Source organism: Hemibagrus wyckioides, linkage group LG26 (assembly GCF_019097595.1).
Source record: "Hemibagrus wyckioides isolate EC202008001 linkage group LG26, SWU_Hwy_1.0, whole genome shotgun sequence".
Classification (NCBI taxonomy): domain Eukaryota; kingdom Metazoa; phylum Chordata; class Actinopteri; order Siluriformes; family Bagridae; genus Hemibagrus; species Hemibagrus wyckioides.
In genome coordinates this window covers 2,996,417-3,017,172 of record NC_080735.1, presented here as the reverse complement: position 1 = coordinate 3,017,172, position 20,756 = coordinate 2,996,417, and the positions used below count along the sequence as shown (strand labels likewise).

At 43.4% G+C, this 20,756-nt stretch overlaps 1 protein-coding gene across 3 annotated transcripts in view; it reads left to right on the top strand.

The window, feature by feature from the left end:
• Positions 1 to 20,756, top strand: part of pard3ba (par-3 family cell polarity regulator beta a) — a 144,399-nt gene that overhangs the window by 98,625 nt on the left and 25,018 nt on the right. For all 3 annotated transcript variants that reach the window (XM_058380267.1, XM_058380266.1, XM_058380265.1), the window contains 2 exons: positions 14,314 to 14,394; positions 14,493 to 14,744. In XM_058380267.1, the coding sequence (XP_058236250.1) occupies positions 14,314 to 14,394; positions 14,493 to 14,744 (333 nt within the window). The remainder of the gene's footprint in view (positions 1 to 14,313; positions 14,395 to 14,492; positions 14,745 to 20,756) is intronic.

The window sequence follows — 20,756 nt, the reverse complement described above, 5'->3', positions numbered from 1 at the left end:
ACACGCTATAGCGAGAAAAAAGAGAACCGTGTGACACATTATGTTGTTGAAGTGAGCGACGCTGAGCTGGAAGCAGCTGGTTCTGGTGTTTTGCATGTAAATACTGTCCGTTTTGCATAATGTTTACAGGCTTCATATCTCCTCAGGATTTTTTCCCCCATTTGAGCATGAAATTATAAAACTGTTAATGCTATCGCGCTAAAGCCTAGCCGAGACCCGTTATTAAAGCGTATTCCTCCACTTCCCCCCTCAGTACTCTGATGATTTCTCTGTATATTTGCGTGGACGTGTTGTCAATCAAAGCACTGTGGTGTTTTTTCTTTTTTTTAATGCATATTCAGATTATTTCGATTCAGGACATGCGCCGTCATAAATATGGATGAGGCCGGCTCACCTAATTGGTCACGGCAGTCAGCGTGTCGTGTGTGTGTGTTTGTCTGCGACAGGGTTCATCTCAGCTTTACGTCCGACACACACTCCATGTGATGCACTTTTTTTAAGGCTTTAAAAGACGTAGCACTTGTCAGTCATTTTATTATAAAAAAAATTAGGCAGAAAAGTGTTGCAGCAAACTTTGGGAGGATTTAATGAGCATCAGATTGTTGCACTCTGTCCTCGGCTGTTGCATCATCAGGAAAGAGGAAGTGGACTTAAAATGGTGGATTTTTTTATTATTATTAAAACTACATCTTGTCCTAAGACTGCTGCGCTCACATTAACACGTGGCAGGTGTATTTCAGGAGAAGATGGACTCCGGTATGTTAATGAGGATTTCACACCCGACTTTAAATTCTGCTCCAGAGGAAACGTGGGGGTCAGGGGAGAACCGGCAGAATAATAATAATGATATACAATCACACAGAATTACTCCAAATCTGCATTACATACCATCACATCAGTGAGAATCCTTCACACACACCCTCATACACACACACACACACACACACACACACACACACACCCTAACACACAAACACACTGACACAATTACTCCAAATCTGCATTACATACCATCACATCAGTGAGAAATCCTTCACACACACCCTCATACACACACACACACCCTCATATACACACACACACACACACAAACACACACACCCTCATATACACACACACACACCCTAACACAAACAGAATTACCCCAAATCTGCATTACATACCATCACATGAGTGAGAAATCCTTTACACACACCCTCATATATATACACACACACACACCCTCATACACACACACACCCTCATACACACACACACACACCCTCATATACACACACACACACACCCTAACACAAACAGAATTACCCCAAATCTGCATTACATACAATCACATGAGTGAGAAATCCTTTACACACACCCTCATACACACACACACACACACACACACACACCCTAACACACACAGAATGACTCCAAATCTGCATTACATACCATCACATCAGTGAGAAATCCTTCACACACACCCTCATATACACACACACACACACCCTCATATACACACACACGCACACACACACCCTCATATACACACACACACACACCCTCATATACACACACACACACACCCTCATACACACACACACACACCCTAACACACACAGAATTACTCCAAATCTGCATTACATACCATCACATCAATGAGAAATCCTTCACACACACCCTCATATACACACACACACACACACCCTCATATACACACACACACACACACACCCCCTCATATACACACACACACACACCCTCATATACACACACACACACCCTCATACACACACACACACACACCCTCATACACACACACACACACCCTAACACACACAGAATTACTCCAAATCTGCATTACATACCATCACATCAATGAGAAATCCTTCACACACACCCTCATGCACACACACACACACACACCCTCATATACACACACACACACACACCCTCATATACACACACACACCCTCATATACACACACACACACACCCTCATACACACACACACACACACACCCTCATATACACACACACACACACCCTCATATACACACACACACACCCTCATACACACACACACACACCCTCATACACACACACACACACACCCTCATATACACACACACACACACACCCTCATATACACACACACACACACACACCCTCATATACACACACACACAGACCCTCATATACACACACACACACACCCTCATACACACACACACACACCCTCATACACACACACACACACCCTAACACACACAGAATTACTCCAAATCTGCATTACATACCATCACATCAATGAGAAATCCTTCACACACACCCTCATATACACACACACACACACACCCTCATATACACACACACACACACACACACCCTCATATACACACACACACACACACCCTCATATACACACACACACACACCCTCATACACACACACACACCCTCATACACACACACACACCCTAACACACACAGAATTACTCCAAATCTGCATTACATACCATCACATCAATGAGAAATCCTTCACACACACCCTCATACACACACACACACACACACCCTCATATACACACACACACACACACCCTCATATACACACACACACACACCCTCATACACACACACACACACACACACCCTCATACACACACACACACACACCCTCATACACACACACACACACCCTCATATACACACACACACACACACACACACCCTAACACACACAGAATGACTCCAAATCTGCATTACATACCATCACATCAGTGAGAAATCCTTCACACACACCCTCATACACACACACACACACCCTCATATACACACACACACACACACGCACACACACACCCTCATATACACACACACACCCTCATATACACACACACACACACCCTCATACACACACACACACACACCCTAACACACACAGAATTACTCCAAATCTGCATTACATACCATCACATCAGTGAGAAATCCTTCACACACACCCTCATACACACACACACCCACCCTCATATACACACACACACCCTCATATACACACACACGCACACACACACACCCTCATATACACACACACACCCTAATACACACAGAATTACTCCAAATCTGCATTACATACCATCACATCAGTGAGAAATCCTTCACACACACCCTCATATATATACACACACACACACCCTCATACACACACACACACACCCTAACACACACAGAATTACTCCAAATCTGCATTACATACCATCACATCAGTGAGAAATCCTTCACACACACCCTCATATATATATACACACACACACACACACACCCTCATATACACACACACACATATACACACACACACACACACACACACACCCTCATACACACACACACACACACCCTCATATACACACACACACAAACACACACACCCTCATATACACACACACACACCCTAACACACACACAGAATTACCCCAAATCTGCATTAAATACCATCACATCAGTGAGAAATCCTTTTAGGAAACATAGAGGGGAAGAAATTAATGTTCTGTTCAAACTTTTTATTTCTTCCAAAAACAAGAGTTTAAAACACAAACCCTCACCCTCACACACACACACACACACAAAAGAATCACAAAATCTCACAAAAATTTCAAATACATGTGAAAAAAACTTAATACCATTTCAGACGTGTGTGTGTGTGTGTTCAGGCTAATCAGCAATGTTCAAGTCTCATATGTAAATGTTATTGATTTTACTTTATTATTAACGTTACTTCACTTTTCCTGCTGTAGAGCTCGACTCTGCCGGAGTATGTGTGTGTGTGTGGTACATTATTAATATTAATTTGTAAATGGTTCAGACCTTGGCTTTAATCCCAGCACCATTTGGTTAATGAAAACCATTTTTTAACTTGTGTCATATGGCTAATGTTCGTCTCTTACAGGAAATTCAAGTGTTTTCTGCTTTGGGCTTCAGACCAGTGTTTCAGTTTTATAATCATTAACCCCTTAAACACTGGGAAAACACCATCACCACCACCACCAGCATCATCACCATCACTAACACTATCACCACCACCATCATCACCATCACTAACACTATCACTATCACCATCACTAACACTATCACCACCACCATCATCACCATTACTAACACTATCACCATCACTAACACTATCACCATCACTAACACTATCACTATCACCATCACTATCACCACCACCATCATCACCATCACTAACACTATCACCACCACCATCATCACCATCACTAACACTATCACCATCACTAACACTATCACCATCACTAACACTATCACCATCACCATCACCATCACTAACACTATCACTATCACCATCACTAACACTATCACCATCATCACCATCACTAACACTATCACCACCACCATCATCACCATCACTATCACTATCACCATCACTAACACTATCACCACTACCATCATCACCATTACTAACACTATCACCATCACTAACACTATCACTAACACCATCACTAACACTATCACCACTACCATCACCATCACTAACACTATCACTATCACCATCACTAACACTATCACCACCACCATCACTAACACTATCACCACCACCATCATCACCATCACTATCACTATCACCATCACTAACACTATCACCACTACCATCATCACCATTACTAACACTATCACCATCACTAACACTATCACTATCACCATCACTAACACTATCACCACCACCATCACTAACACTATCACCACCACCATCACCATCACTAACACTATCACCACTACCATCACCATTACTAACACTATCACCATCACTAACACTATCACCATCATCACCATCACTAACACTATCACCACCACCATCACCATCACTAACACTATCACCATCATCACCATCACTAACACCATCACCATCATCACCATCACTAACACTATCACCACCACCATCACCATCACTAACACTATCACCACCACCATCACCATCACTAACACTATCACCATCACTAACACTATCACTATCACCATCACTATCACCACCACCATCATCACCATTACTAACACTATCACCATCACTAACACTATCACCATCATCACCATCACTAACACTATCACCATCACTAACACTATCACCACTACCATCATCACCATTACTAACACTATCACCATCACCATCACTAACACTATCACTATCACCATCACTAACACTATCACCATCATCACCATCACTAACACTATCACCACCACCATCATCACCATCACTATCACTATCACCATCACTAACACTATCACCACTACCATCATCACCATTACTAACACTATCACCATCACCACTACCACCATCACTAACACTATCACCACTACCACCACCATCACCACTACCACCATCATCACCATCACTATCACTATCACCATCACTAACACTATCACTATCACTAACACTATCACCACCACCATCACCATCACTAACACTATCACCACCACCATCATCACCATCACTAACACTATCACCATCACTAACACTATCACTATCACCATCACTAACACTATCACCACTACCATCATCACCATTACTAACACTATCACCATCACCATCACTAACACTATCACTATCACCATCACTAACACTATCACCATCATCACCATCACTAACACTATCACCACCACCATCATCACCATCACTATCACTATCACCATCACTAACACTATCACCACTACCATCATCACCATTACTAACACTATCACCATCACTAACACTATCACTAACACCATCACTAACACTATCACCACTACCATCATCACCATCACTAACACTATCACCACTACCACCACCATCACCACTACCACCATCATCACCATCACTATCACTATCACCATCACTAACACTATCACTATCACTAACACTATCACCACCACCATCACCATCACTAACACTATCACCACCACCATCATCACCATCACTAACACTATCACCATCACTAACACTATCACTATCACCATCACTAACACTATCACCACCACCATCATCACCATCACTAACACTATCACTATCACCATCACTAACACTATCACCACTACCATCATCACCATTACTAACACTATCACCATCACTAACACTATCACCACTACCACCACCATCACCACTACCACCATCATCACCATCACTATCACTATCACCATCACTAACACTATCACTATCACTAACACTATCACCACCACCATCACCATCACTAACACTATCACCACCACCATCATCACCATCACTAACACTATCACCATCACTAACACTATCACTATCACCATCACTAACACTATCACCACCACCATCATCACCATCACTAACACTATCACTATCACCATCACTAACACTATCACCACTACCATCATCACCATTACTAACACTATCACCATCACCACTACCACCATCACTAACACTATCACCACTACCACCATCATCATCACCATCACTATCACTATCACCATCACTAACACTATCACCATCATCACCATCACTAACACTATCACCATCACTAACACTATCACCACTACCATCATCACCATTACTAACACTATCACCATCACCATCACCATCACTAACACTATCACTATCACCATCACTAACACTATCACCATCATCACCATCACTAACACTATCACCACCACCATCATCACCATCACTATCACTATCACCATCACTAACACTATCACCACTACCATCATCACCATTACTAACACTATCACCATCACTAACACTATCACTAACACCATCACTAACACTATCACCACTACCATCATCACCATCACTAACACTATCACCACTACCACCACCATCACCACTACCACCATCATCACCATCACTATCACTATCACCATCACTAACACTATCACCACTACCATCATCACCATTACTAACACTATCACCATCACTAACACTATCACTAACACCATCACTAACACTATCACCACTACCATCATCACCATCACTAACACTATCACCACTACCACCACCATCACCACTACCACCATCATCACCATCACTATCACTATCACCATCACTAACACTATCACTATCACTAACACTATCACCACCACCATCACCATCACTAACACTATCACCACCACCATCATCACCATCACTGACACTATCACTAACACCATCACTAACACTATCACCACTACCATCACCATCACTAACACTATCACTAACACCATCACTAACACTATCACCACCACCATCACTAACACTATCACCACCACCATCACTAACACTATCACCACTACCATCATCACCATTACTAACACTATCACCATCACTAACACTATCACCATCATCACCATCACTAACACTATCACCACCATCATCACCATCACTAACACTATCACCACCACCATCACCATCACTAACACTATCACCATCATCACCATCACTAACACTATCACCATCATCACCATCACTAACACTATCACCACCACCATCACCATCACTAACACTATCACCATCACTAACACTATCACTATCACCATCACTATCACCACCACCATCATCACCATTACTAACACTATCACCATCACTAACACTATCACCATCATCACCATCACTAACACTATCACCATCACTAACACTATCACCACCACCATCATCACCATCACTAACACTATCACCATCACTAACACTATCACTATCACCATCACTAACACTATCACTATCACCATCACTAACACTATCACCACTACCATCATCACCATTACTAACACTATCACCACCACCATCACCATCACTAACACTATCACCACCACCATCACTAACACTATCACTATCACCATCACTAACACTATCACTATCACTATCACCATCGCTAACACTATCACCACTACCACCATCATCACTATCACCATCACCACTACCACCATCACTAACACTATCACCACTACCACCACCATCACCACTACCACCATCATCACCATCACTATCACTATCACCATCACTAACACTATCACTATCACTAACACTATCACCACCACCATCACCATCACTAACACTATCACTACCACCACCACCATCACTAACACTATCACTATCACCATCACTATCACCACCACCATCATCACCATTACTAACACTATCACCATCACCACTACCACCATCACTAACACTATCACCACTACCACCACCATCACCACTACCACCATCATCATCACCATCACTATCACTATCACCATCACTAACACTATCACTATCACTAACACTATCACCACCACCATCACCATCACTAACACTATCACCACCACCATCACCATCACTAACACTATCACTATCACCATCACTATCACCACCACCATCATCACCATTACTAACACTATCACCATCACTAACACTATCACCATCATCACCATCACTAACACTATCACTATCACCATCACTAACACTATCACCACCACCATCATCACCATCACTAACACTATCACCATCACTAACACTATCACTATCACCATCACTAACACTATCACTATCACCATCACTAACACTATCACCACCACCATCATCACCATCACTAACACTATCACTATCACCATCACTAACACTATCACCACTACCATCATCACCATTACTAACACTATCACCATCACCACTACCACCATCACTAACACTATCACCACTACCACCACCATCACCACTACCACCATCATCATCACCATCACTATCACTATCACCATCACTAACACTATCACTATCACTAACACTATCACCACCACCATCACCATCACTAACACTATCACTATCACCATCACTAACACTATCACTATCACCATCACTAACACTATCACTATCACTATCACCATCACTAACACTATCACCACTACCACCATCATCACTATCACCATCACCACTACCACCATCACCATCACTAACACTATCACCATCACTATCACCATCACCACTACCACCATCATCACCATCACTAACACTATCACCATCACCACTACCACCATCATCACCATCACTAACACTATCACCACTACCACCATCATCACCATCACTAACACTATCACCACTACCACCATCATCACCATCACTAACACTATCACCACTACCACCATCATCACCATCACTAACACTATCACCACTACCACCATCATCACCATCACTAACACTATCACCACTACCACCATCATCACCATCACTAACACTATCACCACTACCACCATCATCACCATCACTAACACTATCACCACTACCACCATCATCACCATCACTAACACTATCACCACTACCACCATCATCACCATCACTAACACTATCACCACTACCACCATCATCACCATCACTAACACTATCACCACTACCACCATCATCACCATCACTAACACTATCACCACTACCACCATCATCACCATCACTAACACTATCACCACTACCACCATCATCACCATCACTAACACTATCACCACTACCACCATCATCACCATCACTAACACTATCACCACTACCACCATCATCACCATCACTATCACCACTTAGATCTTAAAAGACCTTAAGACACAGAGACACAAATTACAAATAATGCAACACTTTAAACCCTTTTTTAAGTTATTTGAGTTAATTCTGAGTGATCTCTAAGTGACACTGATATAAAAAAAACAAATAGTTTAATTCTATAGTCCCTGTAGAATTCATTCTTAAATTCTTTCAGTACTCTCTTCTTCTTTTTTATATTTAGTTATATCTTTTTATTTAATTTTTAATTTTTTTGTAGGTTAATTATCTGTCGTTTATTTTTTATAACATTTCCTTGCAGATCTTTGGGGTGTAAACTCATAAAAAAATTCTATTATAAATTCTATCTAATTTACAGTGTGTTCCCTTTAGTCCAACACAACACTGGATTAGGAACATCCTAATATTTTATAGATATTAAAAAGAAAACAGTGTAAGCCTTTAGACCCTGATGGTGCTCATTTTCTTTTTCTAAGGCATTTATTAAACAAATCACAGCGTGAAATAAAAACCCCTCATCTCTCTCGCAGGTCATGCGTTTGTGTCTCGAGGCTTCATTAAGATCAGATCAGATCAGATCCCATACAAATCCAACGAAAAATAATAAGAAGAATTGGAATTTTATTGATCTTGTGTTTGATATCCTTCATACATCACCATATTAGTATTTTAGGGTAGATTTTTAACACCTGGCAACAAACACAAACAATATCTGCTTCTTCAGTCTGTATTTTCTATCCCCTGATTGTTTACAGGCTTAAAGTGAAAGATGTAAACAAGGTGATAAACTCCATCGCTTGTAGTCAGAGGAAAATTCTGGAAACCTCAGAGACGTGAAGCCTGGAATAAAAACCCCGACTCGGAACATCAGGAACATTTCCACTGACTTTAATTTGAATTAATTAATGAATCTCTAATGTTACTGATCTGTTCAAATGGACCTCTACGCTATGACTGATGAACTGCTCTGACTTTGAGAGACAGACCTGTGTGTGTGTGTGTGTGTGTGTGTAAGTTTGACGTGCTGTCCACACGTGTGTCTGGATGATTGACTCGCTCTGTGCCTCCAGCGGATTCTGATTAATGTGTAACTTATTAGAGGCGACGTCCTGAGCGTCCAGGATGGACGTGTCAGTCAGACATCCTAACAAATCTCCAGTGTCGTATCTCGTAACGCTGCGGTCCGAACAAATGACCATGACGGGCGAGATGGACAAGACGGACGCGTCTCAAAATTTTTACATTTAAATAGATTCATTTAGCAGCAAACATCAGATCAGTGCATTTATTCCAAAACGTCATTCTTGGGTGGCGACATAAAGCGATCTCAGCATGGAGCATGTGATGGAACCGCAATCCACTTGCCTCCCTCAACACTGTCTGAGGTAAACACACGTCATGCCTCACTTTACCTCAGGCCTTGCCTCCCTCAACACTGTCTGAGGTAAACACACGTCATGCCTCACTTTACCTCGAGCCTTGCCTCCCTCAACACTGTCTGAGGTAAACACACGTCATGCCTCACTTTACCTCAAGCCTTGCCTCCCTCAACACTGTCTGAGGTAAACACACGTCATGCCTCACTTTACCTCAAGCCTTGCCTCCCTCAACACTGTCTGAGGTAAACACACGTCATGCCTCACTTTACCTCAAGCCTTGCCTCCCTCAACACTGTCTGAGGTAAACACACGTCATGCCTCACTTTACCTCAAGCCTTGCCTCCCTCAACACTGTCTGAGGTAAACACACGTCATGCCTCACTTTACCTCAAGCCTTGCCTCCCTCAACACTGTCTGAGGTAAACACACGTCATGCCTCACTTTACCTCAAGCCTTGCCTCCCTCAACACTGTCTGAGGTAAACACGTCATGCCTCACTTTACCTCGAGCCTGGCCTCCCTCAACACTGTCTGAGGTAAACACACATAACTCATCATCCGTTAGCAACAAGCTAGCTAAACTGCGATAGCGTTGAAGTTTATTTCCTTTTGAACTAAATCACTTCCTGAGTTTGGTCCACCGTCTCCAACCCTGAATGAAGGTGATAAAATAATATTTCTGCTTCTTTCTGCTCCTTGGATCAAAAATTCGTTCAGCTGAAAAAAAAAACCCAACACAAAGCTATCCGTTTTCTTCACCTGTCTCTAAAGGCCTGGCTTTAGTGGGATTATCCCCCGCTGCACTTTCAAGCCTAATGATTGTTTTCTGCTTTAATCCTCAGCTCTTCTCTCGCTCGGGCCGTTCACGCTCATCAACACGCTCGCTAACGATCTGCTCTTCTTCCCCGACTCGTCTTCCTCACCTTCTTTAAGAGGTTCAGTCCCTCTGCTCAGACGCCTGCAGAACCCTGAGCTCTTTAACCCAGAACACGCCGGAATCCTAATAGAAATAAATACAGACTTCTGTATTTATTTACTTAGAGCTCTCTCTCTCTCTCTCTCTCTCTCTCTCTCTCTCTCTCTTTCTCTCTGTCCGTCTGTCTCTCTCTGCCTGTCTCTTTCTCCCCCTATTTGTCTGTCTCTCTCTCTCTCTCTCTCTCTCTCTGTCTGTCTGTCTGTCTGTCTGTCTGTCTGTCTGTCTGTCTGTCTCTTTCTCCCTCTAATTCTCTCTCTCTCTCTCTCTCTCTGTCTGTCTGTCTGCCTGTCTGCCTGTCTCTTTCTCCCTCTATTTGTCTCTCTCTCTCTCTCTCTCTCTCTGTCTCTGTCTGTCTCTCTGTCTGTCTGTCTTTCTCTTTCTCCCTGTATTTGTCTGTCTCTCCCTCTCCCCCCCCTCTCTCTCACTCACTTCTCACCTGCCTCTTTCTCCCTCTCTGTCTTTTCTCTGTCTGTCTCTCTCCCTCTATCCATCTTTCTTTCTCCCTCTCTGTCTTTCTTCCTACCCCCCCTTTCTTTCCTTCCCTCTGCCTGCCTCTGTCTGTCTCTTTCTCCCTCTGTTTTCTGTCTCTCTCTCTCTCTCTCCGCCGTGCTGCTTATAATTTCCTCTTAAGCTGCTTAGATAGATATTTTGCAGTCTCATGCCGGGGGAACGCCGGCTTTCTGCTCTTACTTTAGATTTCTTTTCCTTCACCGAAATTTAGATGAAGCTCATAACAAAAAGCGCTTTGAGAAGCTCTCAGTGCTGTGGGCTTTATCAACTAGGTGTGTGTGTGTGTGTGTGTGTGTGTCAGATTGCTTTAATTCGATTTCTTTTCCTCGGGACTGCAAATATTATTAGAGTTTAAAACTGATGTTCTGGACAAATTTAAGCTCAAGAAAATAGCTTTATGCCTTATTTTAAATTTATTTATTTATAAATCATTATTTATGATTTATTATTATTAATATTAATGTTTTATAAAATCTCTCCACAGAACTGATGACGAGCTTTTGTCTGCACTGAATACGTTGTTCATTCAGATCAAATTATTATTTTTATTTGTTTATTATTATTATTATTATTATTATTATTGTTATTGTTATTATTATTTTAAATATTTCATCAATATTTTTGATAAATTCTAATTACACACTTAAACTTTTGCTTTGTGACATTATTTTTTGATTTATTATTATTTTAATATTATATATTAATTATATATATTATTTATTTTAATATATATTATTTATTTTTTTATTTTTGTTTTTGGCCAAAAAAAACAAAATTTTATTCAATTTGTGATGCAACTTGACTTTTTTAAAAAAAAATCATTTCATTATTATTATTTATTTATTTATTTATTTATTTATTTAATTAATTTTATGAAAGAAATCTAGTGGCCAGGTGACATCGCGATCACGATTCATCTGTAATGTGTTTCTCGTCCACACTCTGGATCCTCTGAGGGATTCGGCTGTAATGAAGTGGTGACTCTGGGCAAACCTGCAGGAAAATGTATAGATTTCCTCTGAATATCCCGCTTCTTGGTGACGTAAACCATTTCCATCATTATGTATAGAATTTATAGAAACTTACAGAACTTGTTTGTAGTCTGAAAAAAACGTGTGCAGGATCTTTATTGGGCACGGCAGCGTTTTTATGCTAACAGGAATCCAGTGATGGTAAAGAACTCCAAACTTATTAGCCATCCCAGTGTTCTTAATCTCAGTGAGATTAGCATGCCTTATGTCCAAGAGACATGTATCTCAACCCTGTAATGCTAGCACTGCTAATGAGCGTTCTGTCTTCTTGGATTTGAGCTCCATAGCGCTTAATAACTAGCTCGTGGAACCCTGCTGTACACATGTGGGAGAGTTCCCTGTGGAACACAGCGAGAGAAACAAGAACATCTCGGAAAGTCTCCGAATATTTTCCTGATCTTCGGTTCTAAAAGTGTTTAAGCGGGAGACAGAGGTCAGAGACAGAGGAGACTAGAGCACGCTAGTCCGCTCTGCTTAGATTCTGACGAATGGAAATGATGTCCAGCCTCATTATTAATGGACCCTTCCAGCCAAAACGTACCTCGAAGCGATTCACTAGCATCATTTCCTCGCTTATTGACCGTCACGTTTCTCAGAACGACTTCTTTCTGCTTCGATTTGGGTTTCTTTGACGACGTGTCGAGGTTTTTGCCGGAGCGCAGCCGCGGAAGACGGTGCTGAATAGGGCGTGAAATTCAACCGCTGAACCGGAAACGTTTATTTTTACGACTTTTATTCAGATTTTGTTCCACTTCCTGTCGGCACTCACTACTGTCTGGGTCTGTAAACACCTTCCTCCTTCCTTACTTCCTTTTTCCTTCCTCTAAAATAAAGGAAAAATCCAAAACTGGGAATCAACACTGGACTTTCTGCAAGTTTGAATGTTCCAGTTTCTTCTCTGTGTCTCATCATTGCTCTTTCCTCTTTTTTCCCCCTAGATTCGGCAAAAAGAACAAAAATAAAGGAAAGTTGGGCTCTCTGAGTGAAGAGGAACTCAATAAGAGCGAGTCAGAAATGCTGTAAGTTAAATCAGTTCAGTTATCAGGACGTTTCTGCTTCATAAGCCAGTGAAAGAAAGAATAACAAGATTTATTAATTCATTTTGTTTGTGTTTCAGGACGGAGATGGACGTCTCGGCTCCAGGACGCGCTCACGTCCCGGAAGTAGAAGACGACGATTTCGACCCCAACTACGCCCGCATCAATAACTTCAGAGATCCACCCCCTCCTAGCCACGCCTCCTATCCGAACCGCATGCCGTCTCCTCATTATGTTCCACCCACAAGCCCCGCCTACAACGAGGACCCGCGGGAAGGACTGTACGCCAAAGTCAACAAGATAAAGCCCCCGGCGCAGCCCGTGGACGTGAGGTAAAGACTCCACACACAGCGATGCACAGATCCAGTTTCCACCCTGGAATCCATTATTTCCCTCTAAGCCACGCCCCCTAGTGTTTTACTCATTGTACACTAAAAGTGTTTACTTTTTGTCTGTTTATAGCTACAATTTAACATAGAACCTGTGCTCACGTGTTCTAACAGCTATAAACGAACGAAATGTGAAGCTGTTGCTTTGGAACCGGTAACCTATCAGAACGAGAGTGTTTATATCTGAGCTGCTGTTACACTAATTTATTCGACTCCTTCTGACCAATCAGAATCCAGAAGAAGGCTGTGGGATGATCAGCTGTTAAATAGATAAAATCTTAACAATGCTGTACGCTGAAGTGTTCGTGTAGAGCTGCAGCTCAGAGTGAAGGCTGAGTGCATCAACAAACAAACAGCTGGGGTGTGTGTGTGAGATGTGGAGAGGGTAGTTTAGGGGTAAGTGCACTCTCTCTCTCTCTCTCTCTGTCACTCTCGCTGTCTCTCCCTCCCTCCCTCTCTCTGTCTGTCTTTCTCTGTCTGTCTCTCTCTCTTTCTCTCACACTCTGTCTGCCTGTCTCTGTCTGTTTCTCTCTCTCTCTCTCTCTCTCTCTCTCTCTCTCTCTCTATCACTCTCGCTGTCTCTCCCTCCCTCCCTCTCTCTGTCTGTCTCTCTCTCTTTCTCTCACACTCTGTCTGCCTGTCTCTGTCTGTTTCTCTCTCTCTCTCTCTCTCTCTCTCTCTCTCTGTCACTCTCGCTGTCTCTCCCTCCCTCCCTCTCTCTGTCTGTCTCTCTCTCTTTCTCTCACACTCTGTCTGCCTGTCTCTGTCTGTTTCTCTCTCTCTCTCTCTCTTTCCCTTTCTCTTTCTCTGTCTCTCCCTGACCTGATCCCGATCCTGATTCTGATCCCAATCCTGATTCTGATCCCAATCCCGATTCCGATCCTGATCCCCATCCCCATCCCGATCCTGCTCCTCAACATGCTAAACCTTCATTTCTACACGGTGGCTCTGCATCGCGTCGTCTCCAGTCTGACAACAGGAAGTGCCGCTGGATTCTCAAACCTGATTGGTCGAGTAGTTTATCGTTGCTATAGTAACAGCGGGTTAGCAGGGATTAGTGATGTTGATATGGGGAACAGCGACGTGTCCTGTGTAGAGAGCTTTGTTTATCACTGATGGAAGGAGTCTCCAGTGTCGGGCAGAGCTGCTGGATTACGCCACCTACAGGACAGATACATGTACAGGACACACAGAGTTTTTTTCCCTCTTTGCTTCAGTTCTTTGTGTTCAATTTATTCCATTATATTAGGTTTGTTTATATGGGAACTCATCACACACATACACACAAACACACACATACACACACACACACACACACACACACACACACACACCGAAATCAGCATTTAATCAGTGTTACACAAACAAATCCCACAAGTACACAATACACACACACACTAAACTCCCTGATGTAACCAATTGGCCATAAACACACCATTAGAGTTTAACTATCACTTTGTATTTTCTGTAAATCAACACATCGGGGAAATGGCTTCCCTGAACCAGAGCGACAACCACCAGGGTGTGTGTGTGTGTGTGTGTGTGTGTGAGAGAGAGAGATAGTAGGATATGGTCAATTAACCACAAAGTAACAGCATGTCCCTCTCTCTTTTCTCTCTCTCTCTCTCTCTCTCTCTCTCTCTCTCTGAGTACTGCTGTCTCATCTTCTTTACAATGAAGCTTAATTATTGTCTCCTCTCTCTCTCTCTCTGTCTGTCTCTCTCTCTTTCTCTTTCATTCTCCATCTCTCTCTCCATTTTCTCTGTCTCTTATTTTTTCCTTCTCACTCCTCTCTTTTCCTTCTCTTTATCACACACTTTCTTTCTTCCTGTAATTAGTCTGCATCTGTCCATCTCTTCATCCTTCTCTTAGGTGTAGATGGCTCTCCATCTCTCTCTCTCCTTCTGTCTCACTCTGCCTTTCTTCTTCTTCGTGTAGATGGCATTTGTTCCCTCTCTCTCTCTCTCTCTCTCTCTCTCTCCCTCCCTCTCTCCCCATCTGTCTGTTCATTGTCTCTTTCTCTCTCCCTCTCTCTATCACACACTTCTCCTTCTTTCTCCCTCTAATTAGTCTGCATCTGTCCATCTGTCTCCTCTTCTTCTATCTGTTTATCTTCTCTCTCTCCTTCTTTTCTCCGCAGTGTAGATGCCATTGTTTGTTCTTTCTCTCTGTTTATTTCTCCATATCTGTCTTTCTCTCACACCTTTTGTCTCTGCCTTTCTTATTCTGTCTATCTCAGTTCCTATCCTTCTCTCAGGTGTAGATGGGATTTGTTCTCTCTCTCTCTCTCTCTCTCTCTCTCTCTCTCTCTCTCTCTCTCTTTCTCTCTCTCTCTCTCTCTCTCTCTCTTTTATTTTATTTTCTCTTCTCTTTCCCTGATCCTGCTCTGAGATTGTTATAATTCAGGGAAGAACAGATGGGAGGAAGAGTCTGTGATGTTCTCTCAGACCTCTGGTGCGAGTCAGGAGCTCACGGTTCTGTTAATCAGTCTAATGGATCTCGTCTTCCTCACTCCAGCCCATTAGAATTCTAGGCTGCAGCTTCTCTTGGCTTTTCTCCCATTTAATTCGGTTCGATCTTCTAACAGAGTGGATTGGTGAAGCCGCCGTAGATGCCCTACGTTCCTTTAGTTTGCTGAAGCTGTTTTGATGCTGATGGATCTGTGGAGGTGATGGATCTGTGGAGGTGATGGATCTGTGGAGGTGATGGATCTGTGGATCTGTGGAGGTGATGGATCTGTGGAGGTGATGGATCTGTGGAGGTGATGGATCTGTGGAGGTGATGGATCTGTGGATCTGTGGAGGTGATGGATCTGTGGAGGTGATGGATCTGTGGAGGTGATGGATCTGTGGATCTGTGGAGGTGATGGATCTGTGGATCTGTGGAGGTGATGGATCTGTGGATCTGTGGAGGTGATGGATCTGTGGAGGTGATGGATCTGTGGAGGTGATGGATCTGTGGATCTGTGGAGGTGATGGATCTGTGGAGGTGATGGATCTGTGGAGGTGATGGATCTGTGGAGGTGATGGATCTGTGGATCTGTGGAGGTGATGGATCTGTGGATCTGTGGAGGTGATGGATCTGTGGATCTGTGGAGGTGATGGATCTGTGGAGGTGATGGATCTGTGGAGGTGATGGATCTGTGGATCTGTGGAGGTGATGGATCTGTGGAGGTGATGGATCTGTGGAGGTGATGGATCTGTGGAGGTGATGGAGGTGATGGATCTGTGGAGGTGATAGATCTGTGGAGGTGATAGATCTGTGGATCTGTAGAGGTGATTAAGGTGATGGATCTGTGGTGGTGATGGATCTGTGGAGGTGATGGATCTGTGGAGGTGATGGATCTGTGAAGGTGATGGATCTGTGGAGGTGATGGATCTGTGGATCTGTGGAGGTGATGGATCTGTGGATCTGTGGAGGTGATGGATCTGTGAAGGTGATGGATCTGTGGATCTGTGGAGGTGATGGATCTGTGGAGGTGATGGATCTGTGGAGGTGATGGATCTGTGGATCTGTGGAGGTGATGGATCTGTGGAGGTGATGGATCTGTGGAGGTGATGGAGGTGATGGATCTGTGGAGGTGATAGATCTGTGGAGGTGATAGATCTGTGGATCTGTAGAGGTGATTAAGGTGATGGATCTGTGGAGGTGATGGATCTGTGGAGGTGATGGATCTGTGGAGGTGATGGATCTGTGAAGGTGATGGATCTGTGGAGGTGATGGATCTGTGGATCTGTGGAGGTGATGGATCTGTGGATCTGTGGAGGTGATGGATCTGTGAAGGTGATGGATCTGTGGATCTGTGGAGGTGATGGAGGTGATGGATCTGTGGAGGCGATGGATCTGTGGAGGTGATAGATCTGTGGATCTGTGGAGGTGATGGAGGTGATGAATCTGTGGAGGTGATGGATCTGTGGAGGTGATGGATCTGTGGAGGTGATGGATCTGTGGATCTATGGAGGTGATGGATCTGTGGAGGTGATGGATCTGTGGAGGTGATAGATCTGTGGATCTGTGGAGGTGATAGATCTGTGGACCTGTAGAGGTGATGGAGGTGATGGATCTATGGAGGTGATGGATCTGTGGAGGTGATAGATCTGTGGATGTGATAGATCTGTGGATCTGTAGAGGTGATGGAGGTGATGGATCTGTGAAGGTGATGTGATAGATCTGTGGATCTGTAGAGGTGATGGAGGTGATGGATCTGTGAAGGTGATGTGATAGATCTGTGGATCTGTGGAGGTGATGGATCTTTGGAGGTGATGGATCTGTGGAGGCGATGGATCTGTGGAGGTGATGGATCTGTGGAGGTGATGGATCTGTAGAGGTGATGGAGGTGATGGATCTGTAGAGGTGATGGATCTGTAGAGGTGATGGATCTATGGATCTGTAGAGGTGATGGATCTATGGATCTGTAGAGGTGATGGATCTATGGATCTGTAGAGGTGATGGAGGTGATGGATCTGTAGAGGTGATGGATCTATGGATCTGTAGAGGTGATGGATCTGTGGATCTGTAGAGGTGATGGAGGTGATGGATCTGTGGATCTGTGGAGGTGATGGATCTGTAGAGGTGATGGATCTGTGGAGGTGATGGATCTGTAGAGGTGATGGATCTGTGGATCTGTAGAGGTGATGGAGGTGATGGATCTGTGGATCTGTGGAGGTGATGGATCTGTAGAGGTGATGGAGGTGATGGATCTGTAGAGGTGATGGATCTGTGGAGGTGATGGATCTGTAGAGGTGATGGAGGTGATGGATCTGTAGAGGTGATGGATCTGTGGAGGTTTATTAGCTGAACAGCTGAACCTGCTTCTGTCTAGACATGGATTGTTCCACTTCCAGTTCTTCAGGTTGAAACCCTCCCACATGTGGACTGTTCCATTTCTGCTTCTACAGGGTGAAACCCTCCCAGATGTGGACTGTTTCATTTCCGGTTCTTTGAGGTGAAAACCTCCTAGACGTGGGTTGTTCCATTTCCAGTTCTTTGAGGTGAAACCCTCCCAGATGTGGACTGTTCCATTTCCAGTTCTTTGGGGGAAACCCTTCTAGACGTAGATTGTTCCATTTTCAGTTCTTTGGTGGGGAAACCTGTGTAGACGTGGATTGTTCCATTTCTTCCAGGTGAAATCTGTCTAGATGTGGATTGTTAGGCTTTTTGGTTCTTTGGGTGAAACCATTTTAGATGTGATCTTCCATTTCAGTTTGTTTTTTGGTGGAACCTTGATTTGATCTAGATCTGGATTGTTCCATTTCAGGTTCTTTGGGGTGAAACCCTCCTAGACGTGGACTGTTCCATTTCTGGTTCCTCGGGGTGAACCTGTTTTCTGTGTTTTGGTGGTATTTGTTGATATAAAGGTGAAGATGTTCAGGAAAAGTGTAGATCAGGGTTTACATCACCCAGTGATGGTCTGTCTCTCGTGTGTGAGTAAACTGGTGAAACTGGTCCAACTGGGAATTGTTCCATTTCCAGTTTTGTTTATAATTGTTTTATTTTTATTGATTAAACTGCTCCAGATTCTGATCTTTTTTTAGCTTTTTTCAGCGCTTTAACTGGGCTGTATTTCTGTTTGTCGTGTAGCTGGTCGATGGTGACAGCGGCTCTGTTTTTGACCGATGTGTCCAGATTTTACTCCATTGTTTTATTTTGTACTGAATTAAGCAGCTGAAGGTTTGAGTAGCGCTGAGCGTGTGGATTTTGTGGGCAGTGTGGATCTTTCACTCCAAAGCCTCGGCCTAATTAAACGCTGGACGTGTTTATTAACTCTCCAGTGACGGCCAGGATCCGAGGAGCGCGTCACGTCAGATTAGAGACTTATCGGAGGAGACGGCCGGCTGTTCGTCTGATTACGTTACGCAGGATGGAGGGATGGAGAGAGATAGAGGGGTGGAGGAGGGAAGAGACGTGCTCGCTGACAAAAGATGTACTTATCTGTAAGCATGATACAATCTCTGT